A 17,394-nucleotide genomic window follows, 5' to 3' on the forward strand; every position below is an offset into this window, starting at 1 on the left:
ATTTAAAAAAAAAAAAAAAAAGGCGACCTAGTGCAATTATCAAAGTCATTTAATTTTTTTTTTCAATTAGTAACGATTCATGGTTCAAAACTAAAAGAAAAACTAATCGTTACAATACATAAATTTGATCATGTTCTATAATTTAATTTAAAATTTAGAGGCGTTGATGCAAAAGAAAGTCCTGCAATGTCCTCTTCTTCTATGTATCTTTCTAATTACCCAAGTTATCGTTTGCTTTGTCCTAGACAACTTTTCTCTTTCGGTAAAATTATCTTCTTTTCATTTAAGTCTCAATTATTTATTAATGAATAATGGAGGATTAAATATATGTTTTAAGTCGCAATAATTTGTTAATCAATAAAGTAGCTTTAAATATATGTAATATTATATTGATATTAACATGTGCCGAAATATGATAGGCTAACTAGTTGAGAACGATGGAAAATAGAAATATATATTTTCCCTCTTATTTCCTAAAAAATAGAATTTAAAATTTAATTTATACATGATAATCCTTTTCTCCTATAACCTTATAGTATTTTGAAGAAGAATAATTTTGCATAATACATTTTCAATTTATTTTAAATGTAATAGACCTAAAATAATTATAAATTAGTAATAAAAGCTCTAAATTTAATGGTTTAGACTTTTAATTGAGTTCAGCTGTAAAACTTATAAATTTATCGGGTATGAAATGAATTGTTGCTTAAAAATATAATATTTATGTGATAAGAGTTGTCCAATACCCTAAAACTTCTATAAATACGCACTTTATATTCAATATCGTTCATCAATGCATTCAAATTGCTCCCTCGTGAAAGAGATAAAATGTCTTATCAAATTTCTCTTGTTTCTGCTTCAACAATTAAGAGTTCAAACACTTTTAAAGGCAAACGCCCTGTCGCAAAATATCATCCGAGCATATGGAAAGACCACTTCCTTTCACTAACATCTGATACATTGGTAAATTAATTTTAGTGTTCATGAATTATACCATAATCATAATTATTTTAATTTTTTTTTTGTCTTCATTTACTTTTGTCATTCTTTTCAATTTCAGAGTATAGATGTTGAGATGGAGGAACAAGCTAAACGGTTGAAAGTAGAAGTAAAAAAGATGTTGATGATTTCTAATAGAAATCTTTTAGAGAAGTTAAGTTTGGTTGATTCAATCCAACGGTTAGGTGTATCTTATCATTTTGAAAATGAGATTGATCAAGTCTTAGAAAAAATATATGCAAACTACAGAGACTTCACAAGTATTGATGGCGACGAGGATCTTCCTACTGTCTCTCTTCTATTTCGATTGCTGAGACAACAAGGTTATAAAATTCCATGCGGTAAGTTTATTCCTTAAACTATTGTTTTATAATCATTTGGAACCCATGAGATAAAAAAATTATATATCAGAACTTTGAAAGCTATTGTAGTTAAACAAAGTTGTTTATGAAGCAAATGTTAAAGAACTAATAATGGTTGCTTTTGTGCACGTGAGTTTGGAGCAGATATATTCACAAAATTTGTAGAAAGTAATGGAAAATTCAAAGAATCACTAGCAAAGGATGCAAGAGGAATATTAAATCTATATGAAGCGGCACATATGAGGGTGCATGGAGAAGATATCCTTGAGGAAGCGCTTGATTTTAGTGTCAAATATCTAAGAGATGTTAGAACGAACTCAAACCCTAAATATGCAGATGAAGTTCAAAGTGCCTTGAAATGGTCACTGAGAAAAACCCTTCCAAGACTAAAGGCAAGAGAGTACATAACAATGTATCAAGAAGATCCTTCCCATTCTCAAACTTTACTTGCGTTTTCAAAACTGGATTTCAGCATACTACAGAAACTTCATCAAAGGGAGTTGAAGGAACTCACAAGGTTTATATTTATTTATATATATTTTTATTATGTTTAGAGTACTTTTTTAAATTTTTTTCTAAACTAAATTTATCATTCAAAATTTCAATCTCATAAAATAATGAAATTTACTCTAACTTATCACATTATAATTTTAATGTACGTATTTGCATCTTATTTACTTGTTTTATAGGTGGTGGAAGGATTTGGAAGTCCCAACAAACTTTCCTTTTGCTAGAGATAGAATTGTTGAGAGCTACTTTTGGACATTGGGTGCATACTTTGAACCACATTTCAGTGTTGGAAGGAAAATTTTAACCAAAGTAATCGCCCTTTCTTCAATTTTAGATGATATATATGATGCCTACGGAACATTTGAAGAACTCCAAGTTTTCACTACGGCAATCCAAAGGTTATTCGAATTAGTTACGATTAATTATGATTTTATTTTTAAAGTTCAATTTATATGCTAATATAATAAACTTATTTATTTACCTTATGATTACATTTGAATTTTTTTAAAAAAATTATTAATTTAGTTAGAAAAATAGATTTGAAAAATTGGAGTAAAAAGAATGATTTATTAAACATAGAAAATAGAAAATATAAAATACAAAAAAGAAGTTTTTGCTTAAATCAAATCAAATTCAAAATTAAATTCGCGTTTTTATCTATGATAAACTTACCGAATTGCAGGTGGGATAGAAGCATGGTTAACGAGCTCCCAAAATACATGAAACATTTTTATATAGCAATGTTAGATGTTTTCGAAGAAATAAGCAAAGAAATAGGCAAGGATGAAAGTTCACTCCACGTTCGTACAGCAAGAGAAGGAGTAAACTTTCTTTTTCTTCTTCCATTTTCTTTCCCTCCTTTTTATACACCTATATAAGAGTTCTCATTTTCATTTATTTTTATAGATAAAAAAGCTAGCTCAATCCTACTTTGAAGAAGCTAAATGGTTGAACAAAAAATACAAACCAAATTTTAATGAGTACATGGAATTGGCGCTATGTAGTACAGGGTATACCTTCATTATAAGCATTTCATTTCTTGGCATGGGTGACATAGTAACGAACGAGGTACTAGAATGGCTTTCTAGAAGACCTAAAATTGTTAAAGCCTCAGCCGTCATTTGTCGACTCATGGACGACGTCGTTTCCCACAAGGTATATATTGTTTACTATCCTTTAAAAGCAACACAAACAAAGTTATAATTATATGTTGTTCTTTTTAGTTCGAGCAAGAAAGGGAGCATGTTACTTCTGCAGTTGAATGTTACATGGAGCAATATGGTTGTTCAGAGGAAGAAGCTTGTGTTGAACTTCATAAGCAAGTGGTTGATGCATGGAAGGACATAAATGAAGCATGTCTTTATCCAATCGATGTTCCAATGCGTATTCTTATGCGTGTGGTGAATCTTTCTAGAGTTATAAACGTGCTTTATTTGGACGAGGATGGATATACAAATGGAAGTGGTAGAACAAAACTTCTTATTGAATCTCTTCTTGTCAACTCAATACCTTGTTGAATATATTTAGCAATGTAAGACCTAAAATTTATGATAAAGTTAAAATGGATAAAACTTGTGTTTTCCGAATATAAAATTTAGCTTATTCAATTGCTTTGGTACATTTAGTTTACATCGTTCTCCTTTACGTTTTAGATTCTTTAATTTATATATTTTTATTAATGTTGTATTAGATTTACCATTAAATCAAAATAGTGAAATATTGTAACACTTGGGCTTCCAAGTAAAATAATAAATAAATAAATATAAAAAAATTCTATTTTCTTTTAATAAACCCTTCTTCAAATTTCTCTCCCCTAACCTCTACCCTTTCTCAATTATTTCTCCTCAACCAATGTCTTATATTAATTTACTTTGAGAGAAAAATCAAATTGTACTTTAATTAGTTAAGCATATTTACGGATAAAGAAGATTTACTCGAAGAGAGATAGATGTCTCAGTTTGTTAAGATATTCTCTCCCTTTTATCTTAATTTCATTTTTAGTAAATTTTATCCAATTTTAATTGTTACCATTATTTAAGTTTGAGTTGCTGCCATGATTTAGGTTTGAATTAGAAATTAAATGAATTAGAAATTAAATGAGATCCTTAAATCATCACTAGATTAAAATTGGCGAGAGTGCTGTTCAACCAATTTTTTTTTTTAAAAAAACACAAAGATAAATAAAATGAAATTGGTCTAGAATAACGAACCGAATTAAAAAAACAGAGAGAACTGTGTGAATAGAATTAGAAGAAAAAATAAATACATGAAACTTGATTTTTACTTTAACAATTAAGTTTATATTCAAAAGAGGTAAAGCCTCGATATAAGTGAGAACAAATTCGAAAGATGAAAACAAGTAAATTTGGAGCTGGATAGAACTTTGGCTAAGGCCAACCAAGTAAATTGTTATACTATCGGCATACTTAGAAATTGATGTTGTATGATGACACGTGCCCTGTGGTTCTGTACGTGTCATATACTTGATATGTCTGAAATGTTTATGAAATGATGTGATGCGTTTGACGAAATGTTTAAGATATGATATGTGAATGATATGATATATGTTATGGTACGATGCATTTGACGATATGTTTGAGATTCGAGGGAATGATATATATATATATATGTTATGATATGATATATATTATGGTACAATGCGTTTGACGATATGTTTAATATTTGATATGCGAATGATATATATGTTATGATATGATATGTGAATGATATGATATATGTTATGATACGATATGTTTGACGATATATTTGAGATATGAGACATGAATGATATATAAATATGACTATGATATGTTATGTGAATGATATGATATATGTTATCGTATGATACATTTGACGATACGACGCATATTGTGATATGCTTTATGATATGATACATATACGGTATGATATGATATGTTGGGAAACACGATATGCTTATGACATGATACACGTGACATGATAAGATGTATGATATGCATGACATGCAATAAGATGTTTTAACATGATACACAACTCGAAATTACATGAAAAAAGTTGTGATAATGATATGATACGAAGGAAAACACTAAAGGGGTTGTCATACATGATAATGAAAAAAGAAAAATATTGGGATCTCATGCTTCATTGTGTGTCCATGCATAGGGGAATACTCCTTTTTTATGACGGTACGAACGCGTACGTTATGAGGTAGGAAAACGATCATTATGATTATCATAATGCTGCGACGGCCAAACAGGAAAACGATAATTATATTTGTCATAATGCTGCGACGATCATGCAAGAAAACAATCATTATGTTGAGACTACCCATTCCATAAGAGAATGGTGAGTGATAAAGCCCAACGAATTTTAGAGTTGTGCTAGCCGTTTAGATTGATTGGTAAATCTATTGATCTAGGTTCTGTCTAAATCAGAGTTGGACCAATATTTCTAGTAGCGGTTAAGAAAAACGTTCCAAGTAAAGGACTTTTCTATTGATACTAAATTGTTTTGTTTTCTGAAATACGGTTGGATGTGTATGCTATTATATGGATGTTGTTGTTTGTTGTCATACCTATTGATCATGAAAATAATTATTTTGGGTCCACAATTGTGCACGTTACAATTTTTGAATAAATAAATATGATAAGGGTTACACGTAGTGTGTTTCGAGTAACCAACCACTATTGGTCACTAAGGAGTGATTGGTGAAAAATATTTTAGGTGAGTAGATTAGGCGTTGTGTATTACGTAATCAATCACTGAGGTACCTTGATCTTGATTTCGATTGATGAACTATATGTGACGAGTATCAACCACCAAGGTCTACTAGGGGAGAGCCTTACTGAATATTTTTATACTCACCCTATTCTTTTAAAATGATTTTTGAAGTAAAGGCAAGATTGTAGCATGGGAGTTAGGAGTAGGGTGGAAAGAACAAGGACAACTTAGAGATTTATGACTTAATTTATTATTTATGGCTAACTAATTTTATTATTTTATGTTTTTTTCGAACATCCTTAATTTATGGGAACTCCAAAATTTTATAATGCTGCGGTTTTCTTTAATTACCTTATTGTGAAATTATTTGGTTAAATTGCATATTTTTAAATTATATAGAAAGGGGTACCCGAGAATGTTTTTTTATTATAAATTATGTTGAGCATGTTTGCATGTATTTTAAATTATAATTTTTTGTTGTTAAGTGAAAACTCCAACCGATGCATGTGAGGAAAGTCAGGTCGTTACATATACAAGAGTCACGAATTTCAGTTTTATATGTCACTTTATGTTAATTGGAGGTCATTTGTATCATGAACGGAAGGAAAATTATCATAGTGGCATTTTATGTAGTCTTGTCACATCACAATATGCATGTATTAAAATTTATTGAGTGTAGAAAGGGGCAAACCTGTAAATTGGTCGTCGATGGACTAGAGATTGCACAGTTAGTTAGTCCTAGTACAAGGACTCCTATTGAGTGTAGAAATGCGGGAACCCATAAACTGATCCTAGATAGACTTGGGATTACACGGGTAGGTGTAACGACCCTAAATTTCCACATATCTAGAGTCGCCACTAACGTCTCATGCTCATCTATAATGCGGAAATATAACTCTTACATGAACATTATTTATAACGTAAACTTCTAAAAACATTTAAAACAACTTCTTCTTAGAAAGCACAGCCATGGTCTTACGTGCTTAAATACAAAATACTAAAATTTAGAGAAAAAAAATACAAAATAATTTAAAACAATGGAATGCGAAACCACCTATTCTAACTTAAAACTAAGAATTTAAATATGAGTCTACCCTATGCACGTGCCACAGTCTCTGCTCGCGATGCTGCAGTCCTCCGTACAAGTGCGCCTTGCCTTTACCTGAAAAATGATGTGGCACACGGCCTGAGTATTTCAAAGAATACTCAGTAAGTGGCCTCACTATAGGGGCCATGCAAATGCAAACACATGCAATCATAATTTAGGGACCTATCTCTAATCATCGTAGGGGTGGCCTCCAGCCTCGGACAAATTGGATATGTAGTACTTCCCTACACACGACTCACACGTGCGAGTGTGAATCCCCAGGGCGCTCGCTCACCCCTTGGACCCTCTGGTCAAGCTAATCTGTAGCGACGTCCGGAGGTCAGCGGAACCCCATAGTGTCATGCGCCTCATGAACACCCTCATTTGTGTGCATTCGCACCTGTGCGCATTCGCGCTCATCATACGGTGCGCGTCTGCACTCATCATCTCGACCGTCTTTAAACTTCCAAGTACAAGTTCCTACCTGTAATAGCCCAAACATAAATAAAGAAATAAAGAATAAAAATAATTATAAAAATAGTTAAAATTATAATAATAAAAAAATAAATTTAATTAATTAATTAATTAAAAAAATAAAAAAATAAAAAAATAAAAAATAAACCTTTCCCCATCTCTCTCCACTAACCTCTCGTCCATTCCCACAATTATCTCTCCTTTGCCCATCTACGCTGAAAAAAAAAGAAATAGAAAACCTGACAAAAAAAAAAAGAAAGAAACAGAAAATAACCATCGTCAGATTTGAGAAGTATTTGGCAGATTTAGAGATTTTTGTCGGTTATTACGGTAAAATTCTATCTCAGAACTCCTTTTCCTTTCTAGTTATGCTTATAAGAAATTAATTTAGGATCAAATCTTCTTTCCTATCTTACCGTATGTAATAATCAGATCCCATGTTCAATTAATTAGATTTTTTTTAGCATCCGAAGTTATAGGAAATAAGGTTAGAATCAATATAATTTTAAGATCCATAAATCTGTAAGATAGTAGCCAAATTAAAATTGGCCAATAATATCGGCTTACAGAATGAAAATAAATATAGAATTAGAGTAATATCTTATTTACATATGTTTACAAAACTGAGAATCTATTTACAGAATGAGAATGAAAATAATTACCATGAGGGAGGAGGGAAGATTGATGGAAGATTTGTTAAACAGAATTTAAAAATATAACAGGAGATATCCGAGGGCATGAAACTCCATTAAATTCTGCCTAATAACAGTAAATATCAGAATTTTAACAAGGTAAATTAGAGAAATAATTGTATAGAGTTCAAACTTGAAACTGATGTTATGGGCTCACATAGGTTGACTTGGATTTCAAAGGACAGAATCGAACTTCCAGTAAGGATATATACGTGACAACGACTTAAGCTAGCCAGGTAAGTGACCTTACTATCGGCATGGTTATATTTGATGTTGACACGTGCCCTGTGGTTCTGTACGTGTCATATATATTGATATGTGTGAATTGTCTGTGGATCGATATGCTTTCTATATGTTATGTTATGTTATAATATGTGGTTTGTATGATAATAATTATGGTACGATGTGCTCAAGGATATGTTTAAGATAGGGTACGAGAAGGATGCACAAACCGAAATGTAACGATAGGAGTAAGATACGTTCATGAAACGTTAGAGTTAGGTTACATACCGGAGTGCTATGGATAGGAGAGATTGATGAAAGAATACGGTTAGGTTATGGGTAGAAAGGGATAGGTTTGTGATAGATTGATAGGACGATAGCGTTAGGGTACGTTCTTGTGACGATATGACTAAGGTACGTCACGTAATGATATGTTTGTGATAGGTATAAGAACGTTAAGGCTATGGTAAGTTAGAGAACGATATGACTATGAAGTGTTTACGTTATGACTTGGTTATGATATGATACATTGTATGCTAGATTATTGTGCTTAAGTACGAAATCATGTGAACGTGAATGTATGTTATTTATGCTTAGTTGATGTGATATGAATGCATGTGACGATGTGTGCCCTTGTACGATTATGGCTTGTTGTATGAGTATTGAAATGTAACTGAATGAATTGTATGACATGAAATACGGTAAATTGCATGATACATAACCCTGCTAGGAATATGTATGATATGTAACGAAATGAGAATGAGAATGACATGTAAGCATGAAAACGTGACACGGGGTTATGTTCATTAAATGATGACTGTAGGACTAGTGGGACCTCATGCATATTGTGTGATCATGCATTTGGGGGATACCCCTATCCCATCACGAGGGTATGAACGCATACATCCAAATGGCAGGACAACGATCGTTATGGCCTGCATAGCGCTGCCGTGACGGTTTTAGTTTTAACGGGTCCCGGTGGGCCCCCAGAGCATGCCCACCGACTAGGGACAGTGGCCCAGCGGTGTGCGAACTAGCTAGTGAGCTCATACTCGCACGTATGGGCTGCGTGTAGAGTATATGGTACACGTCCACGATTACCTGTTAGGATTACACCGTAGGGAATGAAACGAAACGAAATGAAATGAAATGAAATGAAAGATAGGTCCCATCATTTCATTGCATGTGATTGTTGCATTTAACCCCAATAGTGGGGTCACTTACTGAGTATTTCTTTAAATACTCAGGCCATGTGCTACTACATTTTTCAGGTTAAGGCAAGGCATTCCTGTACGGCTGACGACGGCATTGCAACTCGAGATCATGGCACATGCATAGGATAGTGGTATTTATTTTCTTAGACTTAGGATAGAATAGGATGTTTTAAACTTAAACGCTTATTTATTTTATTTCAGGTCTTTTGTTGTGTCGTTTTAAAGATATTTTCGAAACACGTAAGTCCATGGCTGTGTTTTTAAGTTAAAGGTTATGTTTTATGGAATTTAAATGAATTCTTCTGCATTCAATGTTTATGGTATGTATACAGTAGCGACCTTAAATTAAGTAGAAAATTTCGGGTCGTTACAGTTGGTATCAGAGCCCCAGGTTATAGATCTTGTAGACTAGCCTACAATGTAGGCTTGACATGTTCCATGGTCCCACCGTCGGTGCCCCGTCTCCGTCAGGTATGTCTTGCGTAAGATAAGAAACTGAAATTTCGTTGATCGTGTATGTTGTTATTGTTTGGTCATTATAAAATATAACTCATAATTAGACTTTTACTTTATTGATTGTATTGTAATTTACTGCATTCATGTTAGCTTAATTCTATATTTATTTTAATGTAGAATACTTTATGTTTTACCTTGCATGGAATGTGAATGTAAATTGTTGTATTGATGTGTTATGTTTTACCTTGCATGAAATGTGAATGTAAATTGTTGTATTGAAGATGTTTAGATTTACTGAGATTGTTGGTGTGAATTGGTAGCTATAGTTTTAGTAAGCTACTAAATGTTAGGGTTGCTATGAAAATGACTTTGCCAAGCAAGATCATATATTTTAGTTAGACGTCTTGAATATAGATAAACTACACAGTCTTATGACCATAGAGATGGGGAGGACTATACCAATGTATACGGAACAGTAAGTAGTTTTAGATGAAATAAAATGACCTAAGAAGTTTGATATAGATGTCAATATCCTATAGTATACTATAGATATTAAGAGTAGTAGTGTCTGAAAGAATTTTTTTTTAACTTTGAAGTATGTAAAGATGAAATTAAAAGTAACAGTAAAAAAAAAAGAATTGAGTTAAGACCATAAAAGTTTAAAACATGTATACTTAAATTGATTGGTGAATGACATAAGTGCCTTTAATGGAAGCTGAGCTTTGGAAGTACTGAGATGTAGAAAACTTTCCTGCCTTAATACGAGCTGAAAATTAAATAATAATAATAATAATACAACCAATTAGGGAAGTTGTGAGGTGATTTAAAAGTATCGAGCCACAGTTTGGACGAGACATTACAATCATGGTCAAAATTTTAGAGGTATATGGAGAGGGACTACTGTAGGAGATATGAGATTGTCAAGATACCTTAAATTTAAGAAACCATGATTTAAGATGAACTTGGGTGGGGGATACAAGAGGATTAGAGTGGGACATTGTCTCTAAATCAACTAGAAATTTTGTGGTAATTCTTCTTAGGGTACACGAATGCACTCAAGAAGCTCAATATAAACAAATTGTTGTAGGAAATTACTGAACAATTTTTCCTAGCAATGTCAACCTGGTTAAAAGGTATTACTATAGTTAAAGTTTCAAAACTGTCATTTTAAGTTTGATTTTCAAGTATCCCAAGTTTTATGGCATTTGAGGATATCCACCATGTTTATATAATACCAATTTTTAGAAGAGAATTTTGTTAAGCCCATTCTTGATATTACAAAGGCATTGAAAGGGTTGTGTTGTCTTTCCGTTATGGTTATAGGAGCATTAGTTTTGGGCTGTACTAGATAAGGTATACCAAGAGAAAAGCCTATTTGACAATGTTTCCTATGAAAGTTACCAAATCCTCAAACTCTAGCTTGACCACAAATCAAATACAGGAAGTCGTTCTTAGATCCATGTGATTTACTAGTGCATTCTATTTGCATTGGGATAGGGTGGAGTTCTTAACCAGGTTCATGTCATGATTTTGACTCCAAAAAATTTACTAGAATTGGGATAGGTAGCCAAAAGAGAAAAGTATTACAAATTTCTTGATTTTGTATGGGAAAATAGGCAAATTTGTATATGAAATTCATCTACAAAGATGATACATTAATGATGAACCAAATCAAGTGAACACAAACAATAATGAGGAGAGGAAAGGAAAGAAATTCTTTCTTTCTTTTTAATTATTAAAAATATAGAGAACGAACAATTTTAATTGGAAACATTCCTCTAATGAATTCCTGGGGAACTCCTATAGTAAATGGACTATACAAAATTGTGATCAGTCAAATATTGCAAAGCCCGGTATCTATTACTGGTCAGTATTGGACTGTAACGAAATTTCGGTCTACCGGCACCATAATATTTGATTGGGGAGGAAGATTAGAATTAAAGATTGATCGAGAAACAAAGGTAGAGTGCGTGTGAGTAGGAAACAAAAAATATCTATTCTAGTTCTATCATCAGCTATGGGTTCGAATCTTAAGAGAAATTCTCGAGAATGTTTCTAACCCGGAATTTTTTTTTGTATTTCTTTAATGATAGGGAGAGAAAAAAAAAATGGATAAAAAGAAAATGCCATTTTGGATATTTAAAAATGAGATTTTGAGAAGGCATGGACAAACAGGTCAATTAGTGAACCTTTAGCTAAGTGTAGAAAATTGGATTTGGAGAACAATGTAAAGCACAAACTAGTAAAACTATTGATCTAGTAGATGGAATCATAGTAAAAATAAATAAATAAATAAATAAATAATAAAAAATAAATAAATAAGTGAGGAACTATGTAAGTTTTCCAACCTCATTGTATACATGAACATTTATTTCAATGAAGTGCCAGAGCCACAAACCTTAGATGAATTATGTTTTCCATGAAATTTTTAGAAGAAGACCCAATATGACATGAGAAGGCTATGTACGAAATTTGGTGACCATTAGGTTATGATAATGGGCTAAACCAAGTGTAGGTGTAAAATGACTAAAATGCCCCTATAATTACGTACCACTAGTTTGTGACCAAAGTGACCTCTAAATGACATGAAATTTGATGAGGAGCCTTATATCATGGTGTATAGGGATTACACAAAGTTACAAGACCATTAGAATATGTCGAAGAATTAAACCAAGATTTGGGGGTAAATGACCAAAAGACCCTTTTGGAGTATGAATTAAGATTTAAAATATCTAACTATCTGACAAGACACCTTATAAGGATTCAAAGATTTTATGAATGCAAAGTGATAGACTTATGAAAGTTTTATGCATGCAAATAAATGTTATGACTCATGCGAATTAAGGTATACTTGTTAAGAATTTTTACTTAGTGGAACTTGAAGACTTAACAGAGAACTCTTAGAATAAGAACCCGAGTTATTCCAAGATTAAAACACTTTCGAGGACGAAAGTTTCTTTTAGAGGGATATGATGTAATAGCCCAAACATAAATAAAGAAATAAAGAATAAAAATAATTATAAAAATAGTTAAAATTATAATAATAAAAAAATAAATTTAATTAATTAATTAATTAAAAAAATAAAAAAAAAAAAAAATAAAAAATAAACCTTTCCCCATCTCTCTCCACTAACCTCTCATCCATTCCCACACAATTATCTCTCCTCGGCCCATCTAAGCTGGAAAAAAAAAAAAAAACTAGAAAACCTGACAAAAAAAAAAGAAAGAAACAGAAAATAACCATCGTCAGATTTGAGAAGTATTTGGCAGATTTAGAGATTTTTGTCGGTTATTACGGTAAAATTCTATCTCAGAACTCCTTTTCCTTTCTAGTTATGCTTATAAGAAATTAATTTAGGATCAAATCTTCTTTCCTATCTTACCGTATGTAATAATCAGATCCNAGAAAGAAACAGAAAACAACCATCGTCACATTTGAGAAGAAGTATTTGAACAGATTGTAGATTTAGAGATTTTTGTCAGTTATTACGGTTGGCACGGTTGGCTTGGATTTCAAAGGACGGAATCGAACTTTCAGTAAGGATATATACGTGACAACGACTTAAGCTAGCTAGGTAAGTGACCTTACTATCGGCATGGTTATATTTGATGTTGACACGTGCTCTGTGGTTCTGTACGTGTCATATATATTGATATGTGTGAATTGTCTGTGGATCGATATGCTTTCTATATGTTATGTTATGTTATAATATGTGGTTTGTATGATAATAATTATGGTACGATGTGCTCAAGGATATGTTTAAGATAGGGTACGAGAAGGATGCACAAACCGAAATGTAACGATAGGAGTAAGATACGTTCATGAAACGTTAGAGTTAGGTTACATACCGGAGTGCTATGGATAGGAGAGATTGATGAAAGAATACGGTTAGGTTATGGGTAGAAAGGGATAAGTTTGTGATAGATTGATAGAACGATAGCGTTAGGGTACGTTCTTGTGACGATATGACTAAGGTACGTCACGTAATGATATGTTTGTGATAGGTATAAGAACGTTAAAGCTATGGTAAGTTAGAGAACGATATGACTATGAAGTGTTTACGTTATGACTTGGTTATGATATGATACATTGTATGCTAGATTATTGTGCTTAAGTACGAAATCATGTGAACGTGAATGTATGTTATTTATGCTGCTTAGTTGATGTGATATGAATGCATGTGACGATGTGTGCCCTTGTACGATTATGGCTTGTTGTATGAGTATTGAAATGTAACTGAATGAATTGTATGACATGAAATACGGTAAATTGCATGATACATAACCCCGCTAGGAATATGTATGATATGTAACGAAATGAGAATGAGAATGACATGTAAGCATGAAAACGTGACATGGGGTTATGTTCATTAAATGATGACTGTAGGACTAGTGGGACCTCATGCATATTGTGTGATCATGCATTTGGGGGGATACCCCTATCCCATCACGAGGGTACGGACGCGTACATCCAAATGGCAGGACAACGATCGTTATGCCCTGCATAGCGCTGCCGTGACGGTTTTAGTTTTAACGGGTCCCGGTGGGCCCCTAGAGCATGCCCACCGACTAGGGACAGTGGCCCAGCGGTGTGCGAACTAGCTGGTGAGCTCATACTCGCACGTATGAGCTGCGTGTAGAGTATATGGTACACGTCCACGATTACCTGTTAGGATTACACCGTAGGAAAAATGAAACGAAACGAAACGAAAGATAGGTCCCATCATTTCATTGCATGTGATTAGGAATGTGGCTGCATTGTTGCTCGTGATGGTTTGTTGGGTGGGGCTCAACCTGATGTTGAGTCCGAGAAGATCAATATACAACCGCTATGTAACGACCTAGGCCCACTGCTAGCAGATGTTGTCCTCTTTGGGCTTTCCCTTTTCGGGCTTCCCCTAAGGCTTTAAAACGCGTCTGCTAGGGGAAGGTTTCCATTCCCTTATGAAGGGTAATTTGTTGTCCTCCCCAACCAATGTGGGACTTCACAATCCACCCCCATTTGGGGCCCAGCGTACATCACAATCCACCCCCCATTGGGGCCCAGTGTCCTCGCTGGCATTCTTTCCTTCCTCCAATCGATGTGGGACCGCCCCTAAATCCACCCCCCCTTTGGGGCCCAGCGTCCTTACTGGCACACCTCCTCGTGTCTACCCCCCTTCGGGAGCAGTGAGAATGCTGGCACATCATCTGGTGTCTGGCATTGATGCCATTGTGATGTCCCACATTGGTTGGGGAGGAGAACAAATCACCCTTTATTCCCCTAGCAGATGCGTTTTAAAGCCTTGAAGGGAAGCCCGAAAAGGGAAAGCCCAAAGAGGACAATATTTGCTAGCGGTGGGCCTGGGTCGTTACAGTTGGTATCAGAGCTCTAGGTTTTAGATTCTGTAGACTAGCCTACAATGTAGGCTTGGCACGTTCCATGGTCTCAACGTCGACGCCCCGTCACCGTCAGGTACGCCTTGCAGAAGATAAGAAAAGAGAAACGTTTTCAAACTCGCATGCATTTTATTTTTTTTTGTTAATGTTACTGAAATTGTTGTGATATTTCACGTATTTATTTAAGAGCATGATGTGATGTGTTGCATGCTGAGTGATTTTTTTTGCAATATGATGTGAACTTAGTAGATGTGATGTATAACATATTTTCATAAGTAATGAGCCTATGACTTAGAGAAGCTATCTTGGTTTCTAGAACTATGCTGCCTAGACCACAAAAAAAAAAAAAGAAAAAAAAGAAAAAAAAAGAAGAAAGTAAGACAAGGAAGGGGACGACCTCCTATTAGAGGTAGAGGATGAGGTGAGGCTGAAGAGAGCTCCCCTCGAGAGGGATCAGAGATAGGGTTTGAATTAGAACCCTTATTGCATGTATGGTCGGCAAGCAGCCCTAAGAGGGTAGACATAGTAACTAAGGATAGAGTAAAGAATGACCAAGCAATAGTAGCCGACCAAACTCTAAGCGTAGTCCTAATAGTAGTAAAGATGACCGACTTCGACGTAATACTAGGCATGGATTGATTAGCTGTAAACCGTGCTAGTATAGACTGTCGCAAAAAAGAAAAAAAGAAAAAAAAAGAGATATTCTCACCACCGGTGTGACCTAACTTTAAATTTAAAGGCACAAGTACCGGAACTACCTCAAAGGTAGTCTTGTTGATGAAAACAAAGAGACTAGTCCAACAAGGCGGTTAGACTATATTAGCATGTGCCGTAGACACAAGAGGAAAAGAAAAGACCCTAGAAAACGTGTCCATCGTAAACGAGTTCCCAAATGTGTATCCGGATGACCTACCTGGAATACCCCATTCCCGAGCGGTCGGCTTCATCATCAAACTCGAGCCGGGAACTGGGCATATTTCTAAAGCACCCTATCACATGGCGCTAGCAGAGTTGAAAGAACTCAAGGCGCAATTACAAGACTTACGGGATAAAGGGTTCATTCGACCTAGCATATTCCCCTGGGGTGCGCCAGTGTTGTTTGTTCAAAAGAAAGATGGATCGATGTGTTTGTGCATCGATTACAGAGAGTTAAAAAGAGAACCATAAAGAACAAATACCCTCAGCCTAGAATAGAAGACTTGTTCGATCAACTAAGAGAAGCAACGATATTTTCTAAGATAGATCTGCGGTCAGGTTACCATTAAATAAAGAGTAAAGAAAAAGACGCACCAAAGACAGCATTTAGAACAAGGTATGATCGCTTTAAGTTCGTGGTATGTCATTTGGCCTCACCGAGTGTTCAAGAATTGTCTAGACACTTTTGTGATCGTGCTCATTGATGACATCCTTGTGTACTCGAAAATAAACTTGAAACACCAGGAACCCCTCTGAAAAGTCCTAGCCACCCTAAGAGAGAACAAGTATGCAGAATTTTGGTTACGATAAGTCTCTTTCCTAGGATACGTGGCGACCAAGGACGGAGTATCCGTAGATCCTACTAAGGTCAAAGTGGTCACAAAGTAGGAATGCCCAACTTCGGTAACATCAAAACAGAGTTTCTTGGGACTAGCGAGATACTATCGAAGGTTCGTGTAGGACTTTGCTAAAATAGCCTTGCATTTGGCACAGTTAACGAGAAAAGGGGTACCATTTATATGAAATGATGCTAGTGAGGCAAGCTTCCAGAACCTAATAGAGAGATTGGTAACCGTCCCGGTACTCAAGGTTCCCAATATCTCAGAAGAGTACGTAATCTATAGTGACGCCTTTAAAGAATGGACTAGGATGTATGTTAATGCAACACGGTAAAGTTGTTGCATACGCGTCCCGTCAACTAAAAGAATACGAAGATAATTACCCTACCCACGACCTGGAGTTGGCCGTTGTAGTGTTCGCGCTGAAAATTTGATGACACTACCTGTATGGAGAGAAAATTCAAAGTTTAATCGACCACAAGATTTCAAATATTTCTTCACCCAAAAAGAGTTAAATATGAGAAAGAGAAGGTGGTTAGAATGGGTGAAGGACTACGATGTAGATATCCAGTACCACCTTGGAAAAGCAAATGTGGTCGCAGACGCTTTGAGTAGAAAGGCGGCCCACTCTTCAGCCCTCATTACGAGGGAAGTAAGGGTACAAAGAAAATTCGAGGGAGCCAACATAGTTGTAGCGACCGAGAGAGTCATAGCACAACTGGCCTGACTTACAGTGCAACCTACACTTAGGCAAAGAATGGTTAC

The 17,394-nt window shown here is 34.6% G+C and overlaps 1 protein-coding gene across 1 annotated transcript; it reads left to right on the forward strand.

Annotated features, from left to right (window-relative positions):
* The first annotated feature begins 828 nt into the window (after positions 1-828).
* LOC111438481 ((+)-gamma-cadinene synthase-like) lies at positions 829-3,388 on the forward strand. The gene is made up of 7 exons (XM_023076396.1): positions 829-963; positions 1,061-1,340; positions 1,506-1,878; positions 2,051-2,269; positions 2,554-2,692; positions 2,778-3,026; positions 3,095-3,388. Exons 1-7 carry the CDS (start codon positions 829-831, stop codon positions 3,386-3,388), a joined length of 1,689 nt encoding a protein of 562 aa, XP_022932164.1.
* Positions 3,389-17,394: the final 14,006 nt, after the last annotated feature.

Source organism: Cucurbita moschata, unplaced genomic scaffold, assembly GCF_002738365.1.
Source record: "Cucurbita moschata cultivar Rifu unplaced genomic scaffold, Cmos_1.0 Cmo_Scf00075, whole genome shotgun sequence".
Classification (NCBI taxonomy): domain Eukaryota; kingdom Viridiplantae; phylum Streptophyta; class Magnoliopsida; order Cucurbitales; family Cucurbitaceae; genus Cucurbita; species Cucurbita moschata.

Coding starts and splice junctions, on each gene's coding strand:
- LOC111438481 (XM_023076396.1), top strand. CDS start 829: ATGTCTTATCAAATTTCTCTTGTTTCTGCTTCAACAATTAAGAGTTCA. Junction 964..1,060: donor CACTAACATCTGATACATTG/GTAAATTAATTT, acceptor TTTCAATTTCAG/AGTATAGATGTTGAGATGGA. Junction 2,270..2,553: donor TTCACTACGGCAATCCAAAG/GTTATTCGAATT, acceptor ACCGAATTGCAG/GTGGGATAGAAGCATGGTTA.